Consider the following 24,000-nt stretch of genomic DNA (forward strand, 5'->3'; position numbering starts at 1 on the left):
ACATACATATATATATATGTGTGTGTGTATGTATATATGTATGTATGTACAAATAAATCACGAAAACATGCAACGTGATGAATATATAAATAAAGGCAATGCCGCGAAGGAGAGAAACGACGGAGTGGTGCTAGGCCTTTCAACTTACTGTCCTTTACTTAGCATCTCTTTCCTCCGTGGCACTGCCTTTATTTATACATATGTACGTATGCATATATATATATATATATACATACATATGTATATATATATATATATATATATATATATATATATATATATATATATATATATATATATATATACAAGATTTTCAAATACACCGCTAATAAACTTTTGGATACTATATCACTATTTATTTTACTCCGGATCATTGCTGTTTGTAAACAACACCCTTTAAATGTCATACCCTGTCCTTTTTTTAATCTTGCATATGCCACTCCTAAGTTACCGAATCCCATATTATGACATGGAAAGACTCAAGCTGATGTCGTAAGTTACTGTAGTAAAAGTCGCCGGTATTCGTTTCCTCTCTCTCTCTCTCTCTCTCTCTCTCTCTCTCTCTCTCTCTCTTCATATTTTATTTTACGCCCCTTGAGACGAGGATCACATTATCCCGTAAAGAACGTTTATGCCATTTTTTCCCCCCAACTTAACTGGCTGATTCAGTCCACGTTCATTTCCAAAGTTTCATGTTACCAGCGGCTGTCAAAACAAGATTACCTGCCATCAAGGCTCAAGTTTATCTGCTCGCTTTGAGGATTTGCACGGTTACTTAACCCTAGATGCTGCTTTCTTTCCGTATTGTTCTCAGCAGTGGGAGCTGGCAACGAAAAAGTGACTATTATATGGTAAAGTAACTTGGTTAACTTCGCTACTGGCTCACTTTCAGTATTTCACCCTTTGCCTTACCCTCCATGACGTATTTCAAGAGTCTGAAAATGTTTTAGTTATGGTTATAAACTTTTTGTATGGACGATGAAAGATACCAAAAATTTATTACCTTATACGTAAACCGGTCAAACGCGAAGTTCAATAAGCTAAAACTATTTTGTTATTATTGATACTAAAAAAATGGCTGTAAACAATTATTTTTTGTGTGTCCAAAGGAATTCCATTAACAGTTTCTCAACCCAAAAACTTTAAAAAATTAGAAATTAAATTATGTGTGTTACGTAATAAGACACTGTATATAGAGAATCGTTTTCGGTGTAGCATGTTTCTTTACAACTACGCAAAGGATGACGGCCAGAAATTCTAAATGGACATTTTCGTAGAACCGGATTAAAAAGAGCTAGCTCTGAATACCGTGGTTTAACCCCGGTAGTTTGTTGGTTTAGATTAAGCTGGCTTTGTGCCAGTACGGACCCTTGCTCTAAAGCAAGTGCAGTAAGGTGTTGAAGGGGAAGAGCTGGTTTCAACTCTGAATACAGGATCTCGTCCTTAGACTCATTACAACCAGCAGAGTTGGTTTAAGTCCTTACAACCAACAGAGCTGGTTTAACTCTGAATAGGAGATCTCGTCCTTAGACTTATTACAACCAACGGAGTTGGTTTAACTCCGAATACAGGATCTCGTCCTTACAAACAACAGAGTTGGTTCAACTCCAAATACAGGATCTCGTCCTTAGACTCATTTCAACCAACCGAGTTGGTTTAATTCTAAATACAGGATATCGTCCTCAGACTCATTACAACCAACATGGTTGGTTTAACTCCTATTACAGAATCTTATCCTTAGACTCATTACAACCAACAACGTTGTTTTAAATTTGGATACAGGATCTCGTCCTTAGACTCACATTAATTCTGTTGGTGTAACTCTGAAAACAGGATCTCGTGTCACCGTGCACGACTTCTGTGCGAGTACATGAAACAGTTGCGTAACTATGCCGGGTCTTTCATTAATGTGGTAGTAACCGCTCCCGGCCTGCTTCTGTCTAGACAGCCACGGAAGTAAACGGCTTTAGGCCCATATCACGACATTAAGGCGAAGTGAAACGAATTAGCGCAGATGGCGATAACGTTGTTTGGTTAATTACGATTTCTCATTAATACTCATTAAACGTTTTTTTTTCATGTTTTTTCTTGATCTAGATTTGTTTCACAGTTATACCGTAGTTGTTGGGCAGTGCAAGAGTAATCAGGTATCAATGATGACCAACTAAAATTATAAGAACAAATTTCAAGCTTATCACATTCCACCAATGGCCGGAGATATTTTCAGGAAAAAGGGGATACCTTACTATGCCCTTCAGAAATGCAGACTCAAACGGCCATATTAATATTTTGCCAATTATGAAAAAGGTATTAAAATGCAACACAAATTTTTGCTTCTTGGTAACAAGATTCGACGAATACAAGGTATTAAAAGAGTGTCATTTGAGTGTTGGTCTAAGGAAGGCAACAAAAAAAAAAAAAAAAAAAAAAAAAAAGAGTTTGGCTGAATGAAAGGAAATAAATTTCTGAATTTATAAGAACTATACTTCAGATATAGCGAAATACAGACTCTAACAGAGTAAAAGTATTCGGAGACCGCACATCTCCACCTAGGATGAAACTTTTCCACATTCTGCCTCTCCCAGGGTTTAATGAATTGTTGACATAACCTTTATGCGTTATCCTGCTAACAAACAGAAGAAAAAAAAAAGTAAAAAATGCGCTGAAGTTTCTCCGGCGAAATCGAGTTTTCTGTACAGCCGCTACATGAAACTTTAACCCCGGCCCGGTAGTGGCCTATCCTATATCGTTGCCAGAAGCACGATTATGGCTAACTTTAAACCTTAAATAAAATACAAACTACCAACGCTACAGGGCTGCAATTTGGTATGTTTGATGATTGGAGGGTGGATGATCAACATACCAATTTGCAGTCCTCTAGCCTTAGTAGCTTTTGAGATCTGAGGGTAAACAGAGAATGTGCGGACGGACAGACAAAGCCGATACAGTAGTTTTCTTTTCCAGAAAACTAAAACACTAGCAAGCACATAACGTCATTAGCGAAGGAAATAATAATGCAAAATGTACGATGTGATTCTCTTATGGTTCTCCAAGAACTCACCATGAGCTATGACAAGGCAGATCAAGGGCCTTATCCCCCACCCCCCAACAAACATCGTCTTCCTTTACCCGAAAAGCTACATATTTCTGTCTCTTTTCAAAGTCTATGAATTAGTTGTCAGTCACGAGGTCCATTTATTTTTATATAATATTCGTAACAATCCACACGTAATTTTTTTTAATAATCCAGCTAACAAACGGACGGACAAACACAGACAAACAAACAAACGGAAGCGAAAACGTCACTTCCTTGGCGGAGGTAACTAGAACATATACTGCTTACAGGAATGATCAGTTATTGCTCCTATTTTTTCACAGGGTCCAGTGCAATGCCCTGGTGACTATCATTTGTTGCAAGGCTGAAAAAGAGCTTGGAAAAAATGTTTGCTACATTTCACTATTAAAATATTTTCGCTGATTTTATTATGGGCAACAAACGTAAACAACAACGGTACATAGAATATATATATATGTATATATATATATATATATATATATATATATATATATATATATATATATATATATATATATATATATATATATATATAATGGTGGTGTGTGTGTGTGTGACAGATTTGTAAAGAATGAGTTATGTAAAAGCAACCAACAATGAGTAGATGGGGCGAAAAACATATGATATGTTGGGAATAAACAAGGATGAGATAAAACAATTAATAATCACCAAGAAAGGAAAATAACTGGTATATACCGTCCTTGAGTTTTCCTTATTATATTTTATGCCTAAAGAACAAGAGAAAACAAAGGAGTATGCTCTATATTATCATAACAACGACAATAATAATAATAATAATAATAATAATAATAATAATAATAATAATAATAATAATAATAATAATAATAATATGAAGGGCGCAGACGCAAAAAGAATGGCAACATCAGTGGAATTGATTTTGTACAAGATCTTTTCAATTCTTACTATTCTCTTTTCTTCAAGGCTGTGGTATCTGCCTTTCCCCTTCATCCAGATTATGTACATCGACCAGCTTTTAGGGAATAATAATAATAATAATAATAATGATAATAATAATAATAATAATAATAATAATAATAATAATAATAATAATAATTATTATTATTATTATTATTATTATTATTATTATTATTATTATTATTATTATTATTATTACTACACTTTTTTGTCTTGCAAGCATCGCAGAGTACTAAGACTGATAACTTGCCTTTTTCGGTCTTCCCATCTTTTTATTATCTTTACATTACTAATTTTTTTCCCCTCCTCCAGTTCTTTCAACTGAAGACAGGCGCGCGTGAACAGCTTCTCCGATACCAGTGGAAACGGCACAGGCTTCCGCAGCGGGACTGGAATGTTGATCGCAGGCCATTCTGCTTTATGGCAAGGCTGACACGAGGGGACTCGCAATGCAGTCATCTCCGTGTAAACGGCCCCAAGTCTTCCTTTCAGGAAGCCATGTCCCTTTACGGCGCGCTAACGCATCCATCACAATATCTCGAGGCATCAACATTACATCATCTCTCGAGAGAGACATCGGGATGGGGATGGGGGGTGGCGCTTCTCTATCTCCTCTCCCCCCATTCGACGTGGCTTTGAACTGTCGTCGTTTCGTAAATCTGTCTTTCTTTGAATTTTTGTCATTCCGTAAATCTGTCTTTAGGCGATGTCTTTTTCGGGGCCAATGTGCTATGCGGGACTTGTATAGACAGCAGCACGGTCTATGCTGCTGAAATTCATTACAGCTATCTCTGAAGTGAGGTTAGAGACAGCTGTAATGATTTTCCGTAGTAACACTGATTCTGGATCCGGCAGCATTTTCACTATAGGTTCAAGCGTACTGGTTACTTGTAACTAACTGTATATCTTTTGCTTTTCCGCTCCAATCCGTCAAAAACAGACTCTGCAGGCCACACCTCAAAAGCTAATTCATGTTAGTTTATTCTATAAGCATCACTACTATTGTTTTCGATGTCGTAATAAAATTAAAAAGTCAAGAAGTTTATGACGAGAATGTAAACTAAAAAAGGCCTCTATAATGTCCAGTTTGGGAAATTCAGGCCCTCGTACTGTGAAAATATCGTGAAAAAATGAGATATTAGCATGAGAAACAGAAATATCGGGGAAAATTGCCGATTCTCTACAATTGATGGATAGTCATATGATGATTTATGTCCCTTGCCACCTCCCACAATAGAAGCTTTTCCTGGAGGTATTTCTGTCGCACACAGCGGTGAAAGCAAGTGAGATGAGAAGAGATTCACAATCACCCGGTTGTTATCGGGTTTTCATTGATCAGTCAATGCCCAGCTAAATTTAGATCCAAAGTATCTAATTATGTCGCATTTCGCCAGAATTAGACGTCAAGTCTTCGTTTTTTGTCGCCCGGAGAGTATATTTAGGCGACAGATCCTTTTTTACTCGTTCTCGGGATCTATATAAAGATAGAGAATAATTACTTTTGTCACATGTCTCCAACATGTAAAGGACAAATATTATTTTCGTCACTTCTAAATTCACTACTACCCACGGGATGCTGACGCACTTGAAAGGGACGACTTCACACAATTACTTTTGCGTCTACAATGCGAAATGGAATGGTGCACTTCGATCTAATTTTCTTCTGACAATATCGCAAGCCAATAGACTTCAGTTGTGGAAAAAAAATCGACCACTTGCGAACGTTTAGTGGGTGTCCTAAATCTTTCTCTAAATTCCACTACAAACGTTCACGTTCTGGGTTAAATGGAAGAGAACAGAAACAGCCACCTTACATATAAAAGAGTACAAAGATCTGATGTAAGGAGCGATAATTTATAAACGAAAAAATGATGAAACGAAATATTTGGAAACCCATATGCCCTCTTTTGATGTTAATGCAGTACCTTTATTCCCCATCTCACAGATAAAGTAGTACAGATTTGAAGTAAGGAGGGAATATTGATCAAGATAAAATTGATGAAATACAAATGGGAATCGATATGCCCTCTTTTAACGGTAATGCTGTGTTTTTTCTCATGCCCTCTGTAAGAAAATAGAGAAACCATCTCACAGATAAAGAAGTACAAAGATTTTAAGTAAGGAGGGAATACTGATAAAGATAAAATGGATGAAATACATTTGGGAATCCATATGCCTTCTTTTAATGCTAATGCTGTGTTTTTTCTTATGACCTCTGCAAGAAAATAGGGAAATCATCTCACAGATAAAGAAGTACAAAGATTTGAAGTAAGGAGGGAATACCGATAAAGATAAAATGGATGAAATACATTTGGGAATCCATATGCCTTCTTTTAATGCTAATGCTGTGTTTTTCTTATGACCTCTGCAAGAAAATAGGAAATCATCTCACAGATAAACAAGTACAAAGATTTGAAGTAAGGAGGGAATACTGATAAAGATAAAATGGATGAAATACATTTGGGAATCCATATGCCTTCTTTTAATGCTAATGCTGTGTTTTTTCTTATGACCTCTGCAAGAAAATAGGGAAATCATCTCACAGATAAACAAGTACAAAGATTTGAAGTAAGGAGGGAATACCGATAAAGATAAAATGGATGAAATACATTTGGGAATCCATATGCCTTCTTTTAATGCTAATGCTGTGTTTTTTCTTATGACCTCTGCAAGAAAATAGGGAAATCATCTCACAGATAAAGAAGTACAAAGATTTGAAGTAAGGAGGGAATACTGATAAAGATAAAATGGATGAAATACATTTGGGAATCCATATGCCTTCTTTTAATGCTAATGCTGTGTTTTTCTTATGACCTCTGCAAGAAAATAGGAAATCATCTCACAGATAAACAAGTACAAAGATTTGAAGTAAGGAGGGAATACTGATAAAGATAAAATGGATGAAATACATTTGGGAATCCATATGCCTTCTTTTAATGCTAATGCTGTGTTTTTTCTTATGACCTCTGCAAGAAAATAGGGAAATCATCTCACAGATAAAGAAGTACAAAGATTTGAAGTAAGGAGGGAATACCGATAAAGATAAAATGGATGAAATACATTTGGGAATCCATATGCCTTCTTTTAATGCTAATGCTGTGTTTTTCTTATGACCTCTGCAAGAAAATAGGGAAATCATCTCACAGATAAAGAAGTACAAAGATTTGAAGTAAGGAGGAATACCGATAAAGATAAAATGGATGAAATACATTTGGGAATCCATATGCCTTCTTTTAATGCTAATGCTGTGTTTTTTCTTATGACCTCTGCAAGAAAATAGGAAATCATCTCACAGATAAAGAAGTACAAAGATTTGAAGTAAGGAGGGAATACCGATAAAGATAAAATGGATGAAATACATTTGGGAATCCATATGCCTTCTTTTAATGCTAATGCTGTGTTTTTTCTTATGACCTCTGCAAGAAAATAGGGAAATCATCTCACAGATAAAGAAGTACAAAGATTTGAAGTAAGGAGGGAATACCGATAAAGATAAAATGGATGAAATACATTTGGGAATCCATATGCCCTCTTTAATTGCTACTGCTGTGTTTTTTCTCGTGACCTATGCAAGAAAACATAGAAACCATCTCACAGATAAAGAAGGACAAAGATTTGAAGCAAGGAGGAAAAACTGATAAAGAAAAAATGGATGAAGTGAAATACTTAGAAGCCTATATGCCCTCTTATAATTCTCATGCAATACTTTCTCCCCCCCACAACATGACCTCTGGAAGAACATAGAGAAACCGTCTCACAGATAAATTAGTGCAAATATTTAATGTAAATAAGGAAAATTGATAAAGGAAAAACGATGAAATAAAATACATGTGAAAGTCCATATGTCCTCGTTTAATGTTCATGCATTACTCCCCCCCGCCCATAACCTCTACAACGGTTGACCCTGGTTTTACTTCTGCTGTTTCGAAATTCCAGCGATTCTTCGTCAGGTTACACTTCGTGGGCAAAGCGCCCCCCACCCCGCCCAACTCCTTTGAAATGAATGTGAAATCCCGAATTCGGTTCCTCTGGTCGCCTGCCAAAAACATCTTCAGTAGTTTAAGAGATTCCATTTCTCTTCGTCCACTCAAACCAAATCGTTGTCAGGATGCGTCTCTTTTTTAAAAAAGATTGATTTTGACTACGTTCTCCTAATAAAAATATGGTCGCTGACGATTGGTTGCCTGACATGTTCACGTTGTCTATATAAAAGGACAGGGCAAGAGTTTTGTAAATAAAAATACATATGGAACTCCTCTTGAGTTTGCAATAGGAAATGGAAACACTTTCGTGCTTTCCTAATTCCAAATTCCTCAATAAGGCGATTGTTTGCTTACACTTCCCGAAACTTGTACAGTAGACTAATGGTCAGAATTTAGAATGATACAAAATAAAAAGAAAATGTTCCAATGGTGCCCATATATAAAAACTCCTGAAGAACAGAGTCTATAAAACCTTCCTAAGAATCCTGTGACGTCGACCACAGCATGTAAATCCCTGCAAGGACATCTGTCAATCTATCTAAGACCGTTTAAAGTTTTTTCAAATTACGCCAGAGACTCCTTCAATACACGTCTGTGAATCCCTCGAATGACGTCTGCGAATTTTTCGAATGTCATCTGTGAATCCTTCCACGAACACAGGCTATATAAATCTTCAGGATACCGTGTATGTCAATCTTCCGAGGGACGCCACTGGGTCTTTCGGAAAACAGCTATAAATATCTACATAAATGTAATCCCTTGACACATCCTGAATTCCGCCAGCATGAGCCTTCATAAATCAATCTGATAAAACACCAGGAATCAGCTGTTTATCGACGAATGGGTATAATTCGTGTTCTTTCCATCCGGTATCGTCAGATCTTTTCTTCTTCCCGACATCTCGAATTAATAGCAGAGCTTGGCACTGGTCGTCTCTGCCAAATTTCCTCTTTGTCCCTCCAGTAACGATTTTTTTCTTTCTCTCTCTCTTTCACTTTTTCTTTTATGACTGCTCCACATTAAAGTCTTACTGTACCGATGTTTTATTGCAAAAGAAATGTCCCATCTCTCTCTCTCTCTCTCTCTCTCTCTCTCTCCCCGTCCTTTGAATCTCCGTCCTTTGACTTTCTTTCAATCCGTCTCTCTTTCTCTCTCTTACTTTCTTTCCAACTCTCTCTCCGTTGTCTTTTTACTTTTTTCAAACTATTATTCTCTCTCTCTCTCTCTCTCTCTCTCTCTCTCTCTCTCTCTCTCTCTCTCTCCTTTTGAATCTCCGTCCTTTTACTTTCTTTCAATCCCTCTCTCTCTCTCTCTCTCTCTCTTACTTTCTTTCGAACTCTCTCTCTCGGTCATTTTACTTTTTCAGACTATTATTCTCTCTCTCTCTCTCTCTCTCTCTCTCTCTCTCTCTCTCTCTCTCTCTCTCTCCGTCATTTTACTTTTTCAAACTATTACTCTCTCTCTCTCTCTCTCCGTCCTTGTGAATCTCTCTCTCTCTCTCTCTCTCTCTCTCTCTCTCTCTCATTTTACTTTTTCAAACTATTACTCTCTCTCTCTCTCTCTCCGTCCTTGTGAATCTCTCTCTCTCTCTCTCTCTCTCTCTCTCTCTCTCTCTCTCTCTCTCTCTCCCGTCCTTGTGAATCTCTCTCTCTCTCTCTCTCTCTCTCTCTCTCTCTCTCTCTCTCTCTCTCTCTCTCTCTCTCTCTCTCCGTCCTTTTGAATCTCCGTCCTGTTACTTTCTTTCAAAATATCACTCTCTCTCTCTCTCTCTCTCTCTCTCTCTCTCTCTCTCTCTCTCTCTCTCTCTCTCTCTCTCTCACCCGTCTTTTAATTTCTCTCAAACTACAAACAACAATCAATCTGGATTTTTAAATGCAGTTTGCAGTTCGAAACTCTAATCCCGAAAGCCCAAACGTTGCTTTATGGACCACTGGCCAGCTCAAAGTTTCAGAAACGAATCTGTAATTCTTTTTCAGTTGTATCAGGATTCTAGGAGCGATAAACCATACCACGAAAAGAAAAAAGAGAGTTTGCACTGTTACATAATCTTCAGTTCTATTCGATTCTCTTGTTTATTATGGTGCCTGTGACCTTTGGTAATGTGGCACCGGTCTCCTCTTGCCAAGCAATCAATTAACCAGTTTAAAGCATACCGTTGTAAACACCAGAGAAGTAATGAATGTCGGAGAAAGGATGTGTTTGTGAGTCTTTCACCGACCTGTGTATAATGACTTGTTCGTTTCCGAAACATCGTCAGCCTTAAGCGAATTTCTGCAGCTTTCCATAAAATGGAGACGTGTAGTAAAGTAGTTGCAGACAAGATCCCTTTAACTTTGTTTTCCTGGAGAACAAAAAAGGACATCGTTAGACAGAACGATTTCGTCCACAGAAACATAAAAGAGAATGCTAATAAGCAATATCTTAAAGGTGATAACAAATTTTGACTTAAAAAGAGATCGAGTTATTAACCAAGAAAACACAAAGGCAGAAAGAGAACTCATTCCAGAAGTGAATGGTATAAAGGATAAAACATCTATGCAAAAACCTCCACGAGAAACGACAGCCTCCTCCCTCACCACTTATGTACCAGATTTATGCATCAACCCATTCCTTACGGTCATGAATATGTCCATGACTTATTTTTGTCTCAATATAATTCAAGTTAAATTACTGCTACGATTATTATTCATCCCGCCATCAACGTTATGAGGAGATGCACACTGCATTCGAGAAATGGACGCCGGCTCGTAAACCTCTTCAGAGACCCAGCCCACGTCTTTTGCGACCCAGTTCACGTCAGGCATTTTCGTGTCACACTTGTTCGAGGAAGACGGTGTGTTGAGTCATTCCTCTGACCTTTATTCTTTCCTAAAAGCTTTATGTTTTGGAATTCATGTCTGCTTTCCTTCCTGCAGACCTCCATCCCATTATTCTTTTTTTTTTTTTAATCAATTAACAAGATTCTCTCAAACATTGCCAAGTTCTTGTCTCTTCTGGGTTATTTCCTGTCTTTATTAGAGTCTCTCTCTCTCTCTCTCTCTCTCTCTCTCTCTCTCTCTCTCTCTCTCTCTCTCAGTACACGCTTTTATGTATGCAAGCACAAATCTTTAAAAGAAACCCCAAAACTTTTACCGCAAAAGAGAGGCACAGTTGACGTTGCATTGAGAATGAGGTACAAGCAATTTTGAGCGTATGAACGGAAGTGGGTCAAGAGGCTGCAAAATAATGCCGAAAATGTGAAAAGAAAGCAAAAATCAATGACACCAAAGGGAGTGTGACAAATTATACACAAATGCATGAAATACTACCCTAAGAAATGACATCACTACAGGAGGTCATTTTCAACCAAATAGTTAAAGATAACCGCTGATATCATACGACCATAATTTTGATTACTATTTCCTGGAATCAACAATGATGATTATTGTGCAGGGCAGCGCCAGCTAAAGAAAAAACGTGGTTAAAAACGAATGCTATGATAACTGAATAAAATTATAAATGAAAGCTCATCAGCTGATAAACATCTGTGTCCAACACATTACACGTTAATCTGTTACGCTTCTCTAGATGAAAGACAGAAATGCGATTAGAAAAACCAAGACAATTGAACGAATTATATATATATATATATATATATATATATATATATATATATATATATATATATATATATATATATATATATATATATATATATATATATAATATTACAGCTTTGTTTTCATGTAAATTTGAACGATTTTGATTGGACCCTTAAGCCGTCCTCAATCAGCTTAGGTTTTTCCCGAACCCCAAAACATTTTAAAAAGAACTTAGGATATTAATTCAATTAATTCACGGCTATATTTTTCAACTCAAAAGCTGAAGGTGGCCTTTTCATATTTCTCTATTTAATACAAGCAAGAAAATCATAAAACTATTGATTTTAGTTAATATTTCTTATTTTCTAATATCTCTTCTTTCAGTAACGAAAACAGGCACTGTCTCAATGAAACTAGACAAAACGTTACACTGATAATCATGCGACGCAAGCATGAATTGCAACTGCACATTTTACTTAGGAAAAGTCGAAAATAATGGAACATAACTACCCATCAAATTACATTTTCTTGTTTACAAATCATTTTTCATTTGGCTTCCTTACAATGATCTGAGGTAGTCATTGAAACAATAGGGATTCAGATTAATACTAAGAAGAACGATAAAAAATGTAAGATCTTATGCTGGAAACAAAGAACTGAAGAACAAATAAGATCTTACGCTGGAAATAAAAACTCTGAAGAAAAAAATAAGATCTTATGGTGAAAACAAAGAACTGAAGAACAAATAAGATCTTACGCTGGAAACAAAGAACTGAAGAAAAATAAGATCTTACGCTGGAAACAAAGAACTGAAAAAAAAATAAGATCTAATGCTGGAAACAAAGAACTAAAGAGCAAATAAGATCTTATGCTGGAAGCAAAGAACAGCAGAAAAATAATATCTTACACTGAAAACAAAGAACTGAGGAAAACATAAAATCTTGTGGTGAAAATAAAAAAAAAAACTGAAGAAAAAATAAAATCTTATGGTGAAAACAAAGAACTGAAGAAAAAATAAGGTCTTATGCTGGAAGCAAAGAACTGAATAAAAATATCTTACGCTGGAAACAAAGAACTGAAGAAAAATACGATCTTATGGTGAAAACAAAGAATTGAAGAAAAAATAAGATCTTATGCTGGAAACAAAGAACTGAGGAAAAGATAAGATCTGCTGGAAACAAAGAACTGAAGAAAAAATAAGATCTCATGCTGGAAACAATGTTCACACGGAATTCTCTCTTAACCTGCTACAATATTTTGGACGCAAAGCAAATCAATCGACTGTCATCAAGGACCCTTTATGAAATGAAGGCGGTCATACCTAATAGGTAACTCTTCAATCCCCTCCTCCTCCTCCCCCTCCTTTCCCACCCACCCACACTCTGAGGGAGAGGAAGGGGGGGGAGGGAAATCTGCAATGACATAGTTCTCCACCTCGCTAATTATTCTTTGGTTATTTGGTGATTGATTATTAGCTGTTATTTATAGCAGCAATGAATCGAGGAGCGAAAACCCCCGTCTGCAGCGTCATGAAGTTAAAGTTGCACTCATGTTGCGCCCCAAGGCTGCTTTTAAAGTAGCGTTCGCCTCCGGCGGGCGGCCTTTTACGATGATGAAGAATCAGAGGCTGACAGACACTCATGCTATGGCGATGAGCAATCGAAGGGTGACAATAACTTAACAACAGCGGGCAGGAGGGTTCAAAATCATTTACGATACCTATCGATTTACATAAATGAAAGAGAACTAAAGCGTTTTAGGACGGCGATGAATGTAAGTAACAATCCTGGTAAGATATTGAAGAATCAGAGGGTCGACAATTTTGCTATGACGATGAACAATCGAAGGAGAGAGAGAGAAAAAAAGAAGACGGAGCATGACGCTCCGATATTGTACGTACTTCTCGATATATTTGTTCTCTAATATGCGGGTTTTTTTCAAATAGAATGGTAGCTAGATCTTAACAATCGCGGGGACTGACGAGTTAAAACTGATTTACGATACCTATCGTTTTGCATCAATGAAGGAGAGATGGAAACTTTTTAGGATGGCGATAAATTTAAATAACAATCCTGTTAAGGTGGTGAAGAAGGAAAGAATGCCAACTGTTATCCCTCGAAGAAGAAGGGGAAGACTGTCTGTCTGTCTGTCTGTCTGTCTCTCTCCTATGAACAATGAAGTCATCTTCGAGATTGTACTCATCCTACCCTGTAAAAGTTTTACGCTGCACAATCCTCCCGGAAAGTAAAGGTTTAATGTTTTACGAGTTATTTTCATTAAGGTTTTTTAAGGGACGGGGTTTTGTCTTCGGGCAACACGTAGAAAACTGTTCTGCCTTTTTTCTTTTCTTTTTCATCTTTCCTGAATAGGGCAGCTTTTATTTTTCTAAGCTATTTTTTCTGGTCATTAGTGTGAGCGTTTAAATTTTTTCTCATTTTTTTTATATATATTTGCCATTTTTTGGCGATAATATTAGGAGCTCCTATTTATCCCGATCTAGAGACCCTGTAAATTCACATCAGCGATGACGTAGAAATGAGGGAATTCATTCCAAGCGTTGTAGATTTTACATACGTCATTTGAGAAAGAGAAAAAAAAAGGCAATGATTGACAGCCAATGCGCAAGAGTATCCTAAAACTCACGATCATCACTTATGAAAGAAAAAATAATTGATTGATTTGATTCTTCCATGTGTATTTAACTACGCTTACTTTCCAGGCTGTTTCTTTTATTGTTTGTCTAATAATAATAATAATAATAATAATAATAATAATAATAATAATAATAATAATAATAATAATAATACCAGGATTTCTATCCTGACCAATCTCGTGGGATAAATTAAAATCTTGTAAAAGACCAAACAGTGCAATGAATTTCATCATTCTATTTTCAACTCTCTCTCTCTCTCTCTCTCTTTAACCGTGTGGGGGCGAATGACACATGACTGGCAGATATTTTAGGGTACACATCTATAGGACCTAATATGATGTGACTGCTTTAGGAGATGGTTTCAGTCTTCTCAATCATTTGCTGTCTCTCCCTGTAATTACTTTTTTTTTTTTTTTGGGAAGGGGGCGGTGATTTTGGCTTCGATCCCTGAGTTGGTTTCTTCTCGATCAACGATTATGATTATTTCGTAGTTTATACTTTAATATACATATCGAGTTATTTTCAACTTGAGTCATTATATGAGTCAAAGGAAATTAAGCTCTGCAGTAAATACTTTTACTTCTGACTTGTTAGTAAGCTCGACGATTGCAGATGGATAATATATATATATATATATATATATATATAAGTATTATATATCGCGATATGATATAATGCTTATGAGACTATATATCACAAGCATTGATTTTCAGCATTTTCCAACCCAGTGGCTATGGTTCGGACTTGTCGATTGACTTATAAATCTTTGGAATTGTGAAGAGTCACTGATAATAAATCTTTAAAATTCTTTACATTTCGATCATTTTTTAGTCCCGCAGTTTCTGGGTCCCGTTTTGGTTTAATGGCCACCCAGCATTAATATATTTTAAGGAAAATATATCCCCCCGAGAGAATATATTTTCACGAGCCTTACAATTTGTATAAATTTTTATTAGTCGAGTTTTTGTATTTTTTTCTGGTAATTTACATTCCATATATTACATACCTACCAAAGCCAGAGTAATTTAATTTTGGCTCACTTCTTAAAAACCGTACAATGATCCACTGGTTTGGTCTTTTGAATCACAAGCAATCGTCATTCTGAGCACACATTATCGCATTTTTTCCTGTACGTTTTTAAAGCGAAAAAAACCATAAATTCGCGTTCAAATGCCGCGGAGAATGGACAGGGAATTTCAACTAGAAATAACAGCTTTTGACAGTCAAATTCTCACCTTCATATTGCCCCGATGGTGTAGGCTGTAGCTAGTAGTTGTTTTATACATTTGCTCTTAATTAGTGTCCATTCCTGTACCATGAACAATTCTTTTTTCTTACTCTAAACATGCTCTGTAATGCCAAGAAAATTGCTGGACGAAGATCGTATAGCACACCAAGAGCATAAATATTTCAAGACTGACGGATATATCAGGACCAAATCAGACAGAATCAATCAACCAATCAGTTGACCATACAACCCATCAGAGGAAGGTGTCTCCTGCCGCACGTGTGCGGTGTTGCTGCCGAGGGAACGGCGGGACACCTTCAAGCATCTCCCCCGGGAGACAGACAATGTTTCGGCGGAGTTAAAGTGGGTCAAGATCAGATGTAAAAGTAGAGTTGTTGGTAAAGGCGGCTGGTCCTTGTTCCATCATTGATCTCTGAGGAGAGATACAAGCAGTTGCTGAGTGTCGCTAGACGCTGAACTCAGAGTTTGTTGCCGTTGTTTTGGGAAATACGAAAGAAATAATTGTGTGCTTGAGGAAGCAGGCTATTCCGACAGTTTTGTTGACGTAGATGGTGTTCCAAAGAGAGACACATTTGATAATCGTTTTTAAAGAATTGAAAGCGAGATTTCTTTCATGATTTAATGGAAACTTGCACAAATTAGACATTTGATAATTGTTTTTAAAGAAATAAAAGAGAGATTTATGTTTCATGATTTCGTGAAAACTTGCACAAATTAAAATATTATCGTTATCGTAGCACAGACAAATAACAGCAGTAAGATCATCAAGGTGATTTGAAGATCTCTTTCCACAACCAAGGTGACTACACTAAAAAGAAGGAAGTGTTGCTTCACGCTACTTTCCGGATTCCCGTCAGCAGCTCCGTCCCACTGTAGGGATCTAGAATGGAATTTCATCTTTCCGGTAACCTTAAGAATATTCATTCTCACTAAGTATAAGAAAGTCGGGCAAAGTTCGATGCTTTGACCGATTTTAACCCAGACTTAATGGAAATTTTTGCAAAAATGGTAATGGAGACACGCACATAAAAATGCAAATATGCAACACCTCTCTCTCTCTCTCTCTCTCTCTCTCTCTCTCTCTCTCTCTCTCTATATATATATATATATATATATATATATATATATATATATATATATATATATATATATATATATATATATATAATATATGTGTGTGTGTGTGTGTGAGAGAGAGAGAGAGAGAGAGAGAGAGAGAGAGAGAGAGAGAGAGAGAGAGAGAGAATGTGGGCACTTCATTACTTATTATATACTTTATCAGGCTTCGCTTACTCTTGCAATCGGCAGCATTTTGTTTCACGGCAGTATTGTAGTTTCGTCAGAATAACGCGATCCCAACCAGTTACTTGCTTGAATGACTCAACTCCGCCTGCAGTATATCACTTTGCCCAATTATTGTATAGATATCAGCACCCCTCACTTCGCAGTCCTTAGCCATCTCATTAAAGCCATCTTCCTCTTCTTCCACAGGTATGGTGACATGGTTCCCCACACGCCCACCGGGAAAATCGTGGGCGGTGTCTGTTCACTGTCCGGTGTGCTGGTGATCGCGCTACCTGTACCTGTCATCGTCTCGAACTTCTCAAGAATTTACCACCAGAACCAGCGGGCAGACAAGAGAAAAGCACAGAAGGTATGACGGGATCTACCGGGGAATTCTGTTACTTTTACAGTTCTTTACCTTGACGGTTCTCATTATTATTATTACGAAAATAGTCTAACCAGACCACAGAGCTGAGTATCAGCTCTTACAGGGCTGGTCCGAAGGATGATAATTAAATCTAATACCAGGTCTAGGCCACTGGCCAAGCACTGGGACCAAATAGGTCACGTTGTTCCATTTGTTTAGAGAGAGATTTCTCTTATTTTTTTCATTTGGGGTAGTGGCGGTGGAGGCGTCAATTAGAGCTGGGTGAATACTGACAATGTCTCTCCAAGGACATTTTCCTACGTTATCTTTAACTGTCATCTGATTATCTTTGGATCCTAATGAATCATTTTCTGTTTAATTTGTTTGCTGAGTAGGTTTTCTTACCTGATCACCAAAGAAGACACCTCGACATAACTTGCATTCCACAAGAAAATGAATAAGATGGATATATTTATTTTGTCTGAGATTAAGATATATTTGATCTTATTTGCTCTTTTTATTTACTTTTGACTGGCTCGTATTTAACCGAGGCTTCAAATTTTATAACTATATCATTTCGATAATCTAGTATTTTCTCTCCGAGATGCTTTTCCTTGTGTGACCTTGTTTCTGAGAGGATTCCATTTACTAAATTCCACAAAGAAAAATCTTTGTAAGAGTAACTCTTTGATAAGGTCTCTTTGTCATGGAAAAAGTGGCCTTTTTCTCCCGGTATTGTTGAGACAAGGTTTCACTCTTTACCGAGAGGGCCAAAAGCCATACGAGGTAATGCATAGCCGAAGCATTCGTCCATTCTGGTCTGACTAAGCCAGTGCTAGCTTTCCGAAGGAAAAAGAATGGGAATATATTGATACTTCAGCTCAAGAGATTCACGGCGCTTCCTCTCGTTGGTAAATGTTTGATCCCGGCTAAGAATATAGTCTGAGAGATTCGGCTGAGTATGAGAAAACTTCAACAGATACACGGCCAAGCTAATGCAACTTGCCTTCCCCAACTGAAATGAAGTCTGGTTCTTAAAATCCCTTGAATTTGGGAAAGTTTAAGATCCCGGTAGCACCGCTGGAGTTCTTGATCCACGTTGCGATGGTAGTTCTTTTGGAGTTCTTAATCCCGGTTACGAAAGTCTAATTTTTCTGAGAACTATTTTCGACAGGAAACGCCATCAACAACAGTTTAGGAAGTGTCTAATAGTTGTGTTCTGGTTTTGGTTCATGTCTCACTTCGAATTCTCATGTTCTTCTCTGCCATGCCTAATATAAATCCTCGTGGTATGTATCCTGTTTCTTTACATTTTGCACTGTGTCATTATTTAACAGGGGATGATTAATTCTAATTAGTTTGATCATTTGAGTGTACATTTAAATCACATGTTAATCCATTTCTTTCCCTATTACAGGAGCTGTTTTATTATCTGTTACTTTTCACCATTCTACAGAAATACTCTAAGTTGTATTGCAAAGAACTTTGGTTACACAAAAAATATATATATACCTAAAAGAACTTGGAGAGAGGACTGCCTCAAATAACAAAATTTCGAACCCACAGTTATTAAAAAAATAATTTAAAAGTTATCGAGGGAGAAAGTTTGATATTTAGGCACGTGTTCATCTGTGTACACAGATGTGAGAAAAAAATATCTGATGCAGACAGGAGAATGCTGGTGGGTATTTCGTTAACAAGAGGAACTGGAAAAAATGCTGACAAAAACTGTTGAGCAAAATTGTAACCAACGGAACCAACGGAAGACGAGTGGACAAAAATTAGTCACAACAGTTTCTTATTTATCGTAAAGTCAGTTATTTTACTAAGCAAGCGTGCATTTTTTTTTTGTAACTACCATTAAATCAGAAAGGTCCGGTTGGCAAAATGATAGGTTATGAACTGTGGCCGTCATACGTCTAAAAATATCTTAAGTCACAAAACTGTTAACAGTGTCTGCATAAGCCTGCTATCACAAAGATCAAGGAAGGAACACATTTACGCAGAGTTAGCGAAAAATTAAGACCCATTTGAAATGAACTAACCAACATTCCTGGTGAAAATTTACTAATGCATCTGAGAGGAGTTTGCTCTCTAATTCCTTTCTAATTGTAAGTCTTTCAGTAGAAAGCGTATCTAAAAATATTACGAAATGAACAGGTTATGAGGTTACTAAGGCTACTGTAAATTATTGATCAACCTATGATGTTTCTCCCATCCTACTTCGTAGCTCAAAAATAATATATATTTTGTGACAGAGACTCACATACAGAGTTATTCAAAGACGTACAAAAAATAAGGTTGAAAAAGGTTTAATGCTTTGCACCATGGATGTATAGAGATGAACAACGATGAAAGACCATAGTTATATCAAGTTAAGGAATACCTGAAGATATATAAAAAAATCTCAACGTCCTCAATATTCAGAGACTGATTTATCATTTCATAAAACTGGTGTTATAATGTCAAAAGACACCATGAATGAGGAGAAAAACCGAAGTTGCTGATTTCCCCTCATAAGATATGACGTCAGATGACGTTACTACAGCCTGTTTGTTTGACTGGCAATGGTGTCATGGCAACCATGTTCACATTATTATTATTATTATTATTATTATTATTATTATTATTTTGTCTCTATTCCCATAGAAATACAGCTGAAATATCCGCGCTGAGGCGGAGGTGAAATATGAAAGTTAGAAAGGTGATATATCTCCTTTTAAACAAAGAGAAAAAGAAAATGTATACGCCCTAACATACTCTGCTGGCTCTCAAGCCTCATTGTGACCCATAGTCGTAACCCCAGAACCGCCAACCCTCCCTTCCGCCCACGTCACCTTTATTACGTGCCAACTCATTCAAGCCTAAATGTATGGACCTCAAAATAATATTCCATATGATAAAGATTCTCTAACATGTATGACCAACAGCCATTTTGTTTTGAATTGTCAATTCATATTTATAGGACCGATAATTACAAACAGATATAACGGACAACATACGATAATTAAACAGATAAGCTTAATCGATTTCATTGCGTTCAAGTACACAATAAGTTCCGTATGCTTTTTACCAGACTGATTACATTCGTAATAAAACATATAGCCATTAGAATATGATAATAAACAAGGAAAAACAAATGGTCTGTACAAAAATAAGAATAAAATTGACAAATGGCAACCAGACGTTGATTGAAGACAGAACTCACCAAATACACTTACAAGTTGTAGTTAGAAAAAGAGGAAAGTAGGAAAAAAAGCACACGCTCCTTCACTTTATAATGCAAGCTTAAATTTAGGCGCAAGCATGCAAGCACGCAATCGCAAAAGCATTGTTGATCTTCTCGTCCGATACGTTTACGTTCACAAGCACTGCACATTCTCGCACCCTCGATCAGGGGATTTTAGATAATGGATTAGTAACTGCGCACTTACCTTGCACTCGTAGAAACTTTCAACGCTGGAAGCTTTAAACAGGACGTTTTTCGTCTGAAAGTTTAAGAAATGCAAACTGTAATATCGAGATCTCACTTATGTTTGTAGAAAAAAATAAAGTGAAAAAATACAAACCTACGATGTCAAGATCTCACCTATGTTTGCAGAAAAAATAAAGTAAAAATATACAAACCTACAATATCAAGATCTCACTTATGTTTGTAGAAAAAAAATGAAAAAATATTAACCTACAATAACAAGATCTCACCTATGTTTGTAGAAAAAATAAAGTAAAAATATACAAACCTACAATATCAAGATCTCACTTATGTTTGTAGACAAAATAAAGTAAAAATATATAAACCTACAATATCAATATCTCATTTATGTTTGTAGAAAAAATAAAGTGAAAAAATACAAACCCAATATCAAGATCTCACTTATGTTTGTAGAGAAAAAAGTGAAAAAATACAAACCTACAATATCAAGATCTCACCTATGTTTGAAGAAAAAATAAAGTAAAAATATATAAACCTACAATATCAAGATCTCATTTACGTTTGCAGAAAAAAAATAAAGTGAAAAAATACAAACCTAAAATATCAAGATCTCACTTATGTTTGTAGACAAAAATAAAGTAAAACATACAAACCTACAATATCGAGATCTCACTTACGTTTGTAGAAAAAATAAAGTGAAAAATACAAATCTACAATATCAAGATCTCACCTATGTTTGCAGAAAAAATAAAGTAAAAATATACAAACCTACAATATCAAGATCTCACTTATGTTTGTAGAAAAAAATTAAAGGAAAATATACAAACCTACAATATCAAGGTCTCACTTACGTTTGTAGAAAAAAATAAAGTAAAAATATACGAACCTACAATCTCCAGATCTCTCATATGTCTGTAGAAAAAAATAAAGCGAAAAAATACAAACATACAATATCAAGATCTCACTTATGTTTGTAGAAAAATGGAAAAAATAAAGTGAAAAAATGCAAACCTACAATATCAAGATCTCACTTACGTTTGTAGAAAAAAATAAAGTAAAAATATACGACCTACAGTATCAAGATCTCACTTATGTTTTTAAAAAAATACAGTAAAAAAATACAAACCTACAATATGAAGATCTCACGTATGTTTGAAAAAAAAAATAAAGTAGAAAAATACAAACCTACAGTATCAAGATCTCACTTATCTTTGTAGAAAAAATAAAGTAAAAAAAATACAAACCTACAATATCAAGATCTCACTTATGTCTGTAGGAAAAAATAAAGGAAAAAATACAAACCTACAATACCAAGCTCTCACTTACGTTTGTAGAAAAAAATAAAGTAAAAATATACTTACCTACAATCACCAAATCTCTCTTATGTCTGTAGAAAAAAATAAAGCGAAAAAATACAAACATACAATATCAAGATCTCACTTATGTTTGTAGAAAAAAAATAAAGTGAAAAAATTTAAACCTACAATATCAAGATCTCACTTATGTTTGTAGAAAAAAAAATAAAGTAAAAATATACGACCTACAGTATCAAGATCTCACCTATGTTTTAAAAAAAATACAGTAAAAAAATACAAACCTACAATATGAAGATCTCACTTATGTTTGAAAAAAAAATAGAGTAGAAAAATAGAAACCTACAATATCAAGATCTCACTTATCTTTGTAGAAAAAATAAAGTAAAAAAAATACAAACCTACAATATCAAGATCTCACTTATGTCTAGGAAAAAAATAAAGGAAAAAATACAAACCTACAATATCAAATCTCAATTATGTTTGTAGAAAAAAGTAAAAAAATACAAACCTACAATATCAAGATCTCACTTATGTTTGTAGAAAAAAAAATAAAGGAAAAAAGTGCAAACCTACAATACCAAATCTCAATTTAGTTTGTAAAAAAAAAAGGAAAAATACAGACTTACAATATTAAGATCTCAATTATGTTTGTAAAAAAAAAAAATAAAGGAAAAAAAATACAAACCTACAATATCAAGATCTCATTTATGTTTGTAAAACGAAACAGTAAATGAATTAGCAAGCAAGGCAACAACCGCTGATAATGAGGTACTGCCCGTCAATGAAAAACAATTTCGTGTTTACACGAAATTACAGAAGCACATGCGTACGAACGCACCTGTACAGTAATCTCACACGTACCGTTGCGTTACGTGTTATTGACAGGAATGATACACCTTGGATTCTTCGATTCGACGGAAGTTTGGAAAAATAATAATAATACAAAAAAGACAAACCGACTAACCGCTGGCCACGACAAACTAAACACTGATTTCCCCTTTAAGGACAACACCGCTTTCCCTCACCCGAAGGAGGGAAGGGAGTGCTTTAATTTAAAGGGGTTATACGCCCTTACTACTTTGATGAAGATCAAGCCCTCGCCAGGAACCGAACGTACTGTCGTTCTCTGTCCTTAATAAGAAAACAATTCCCTTGAGCTTTTTTTTCTTGTTTACAAACAAATATCGCCTTTTGCGTGTAAACAGTTTTCATTTAAACTTTCTTTACGTTCTGTATATAGAAAAAAAAGTTCGGTGCTGAAAAATGAGTCAAAATCATTTAGCATTAGACTGGAATGAAATAAAACTGGCTGTGTGAATGCAAAACAAAGCCTCATTAGAAAAACGAAAAGACTTCCTCTTTTCATTAGAGGACCCACTTAACACGAGGGTTGTACACTTAACCTACTTTCCTGAAGCCGAGACAAAACGAAGTGTGCATTTGTTTGTGAGTCTTTGACATCAAACAATGAATAATTCAAAAACTCCAGTAAACATTTCACCTACTTTTGGAAGTTATGGGACAAAATATGGCCGGTTACACGAATCGAAAGAAAAACAAAAGATTCCCCTTTGACTGTACAGCTCGTCTTAATTACCTGTGACAAAGGAAGTACAGTCTTATATAACAAGAATAATGCAGGACCACTAGTCTCTAATGTAAAGCCGAAAGCACTTCAGAGAAACACACTTGAAGGCACCTGACGAATACTTTAAGGTTTAAAAAGGTCTACAAATGAATTAGGTGAAAAGCAAAGACAATATAATATGAAAACATAGAGGTCAATATCGTTTGAGATTGAAAGTATACTAAGGAAAATGTCGGTCATTTCATAAAAAAAAAAAAAAAAATCGTTTCAATGCAAACTGTCCTTATGAAGCATTTTTGCTGTTTTTTCAGTCATTCTCCTAAGCCCGGAGATTGGAGTTGCTGGAATACTCGTACATTCACAACAGAAACTTTGTGGTAGCGTTCCTCCTGTATGGTAAGCATCTTCTCGAGGCAAATATCTAAGGCACGAAAAAAAAAATAAAACCCTCTCTCTCTTTAATGAGACTAAATATACTTTTGAGGCTGAGTTCCTCCGAAACGGCACACACAATCTCCCACTGAAATACTTCAG

At 35.9% G+C, this 24,000-nt stretch overlaps 2 protein-coding genes across 3 annotated transcripts in view; one reads left to right on the forward strand and one right to left on the reverse strand.

Annotated features, from left to right (window-relative positions):
* Positions 1–24,000, reverse strand: part of LOC136847102 (AH receptor-interacting protein-like) — a 756,409-nt gene that overhangs the window by 523,410 nt on the left and 208,999 nt on the right. The window contains exon 2 of one of the 2 annotated variants that reach the window (XM_067118412.1): positions 20,564–20,617. The exons of the other annotated variant lie outside the window; for it this stretch is intronic. The gene's annotated coding sequence lies outside the window, so the exon portion shown is untranslated. The remainder of the gene's footprint in view (positions 1–20,563; positions 20,618–24,000) is intronic. 2 annotated transcript variants of the gene reach the window in all.
* The window catches only part of Shal (Potassium voltage-gated channel protein Shal), a 387,602-nt gene that overhangs the window by 282,758 nt on the left and 80,844 nt on the right, over positions 1–24,000 (forward strand). Inside the window, exon 2 of the mRNA XM_067118408.1 lies at positions 16,970–17,132. Coding sequence (XP_066974509.1) covers positions 16,970–17,132 — 163 coding nt within the window. The remainder of the gene's footprint in view (positions 1–16,969; positions 17,133–24,000) is intronic.

The sequence above is a fragment of the Macrobrachium rosenbergii genome, chromosome 16 (genome assembly GCF_040412425.1).
Source record: "Macrobrachium rosenbergii isolate ZJJX-2024 chromosome 16, ASM4041242v1, whole genome shotgun sequence".
Classification (NCBI taxonomy): Eukaryota; Metazoa; Arthropoda; class Malacostraca; order Decapoda; family Palaemonidae; genus Macrobrachium; species Macrobrachium rosenbergii.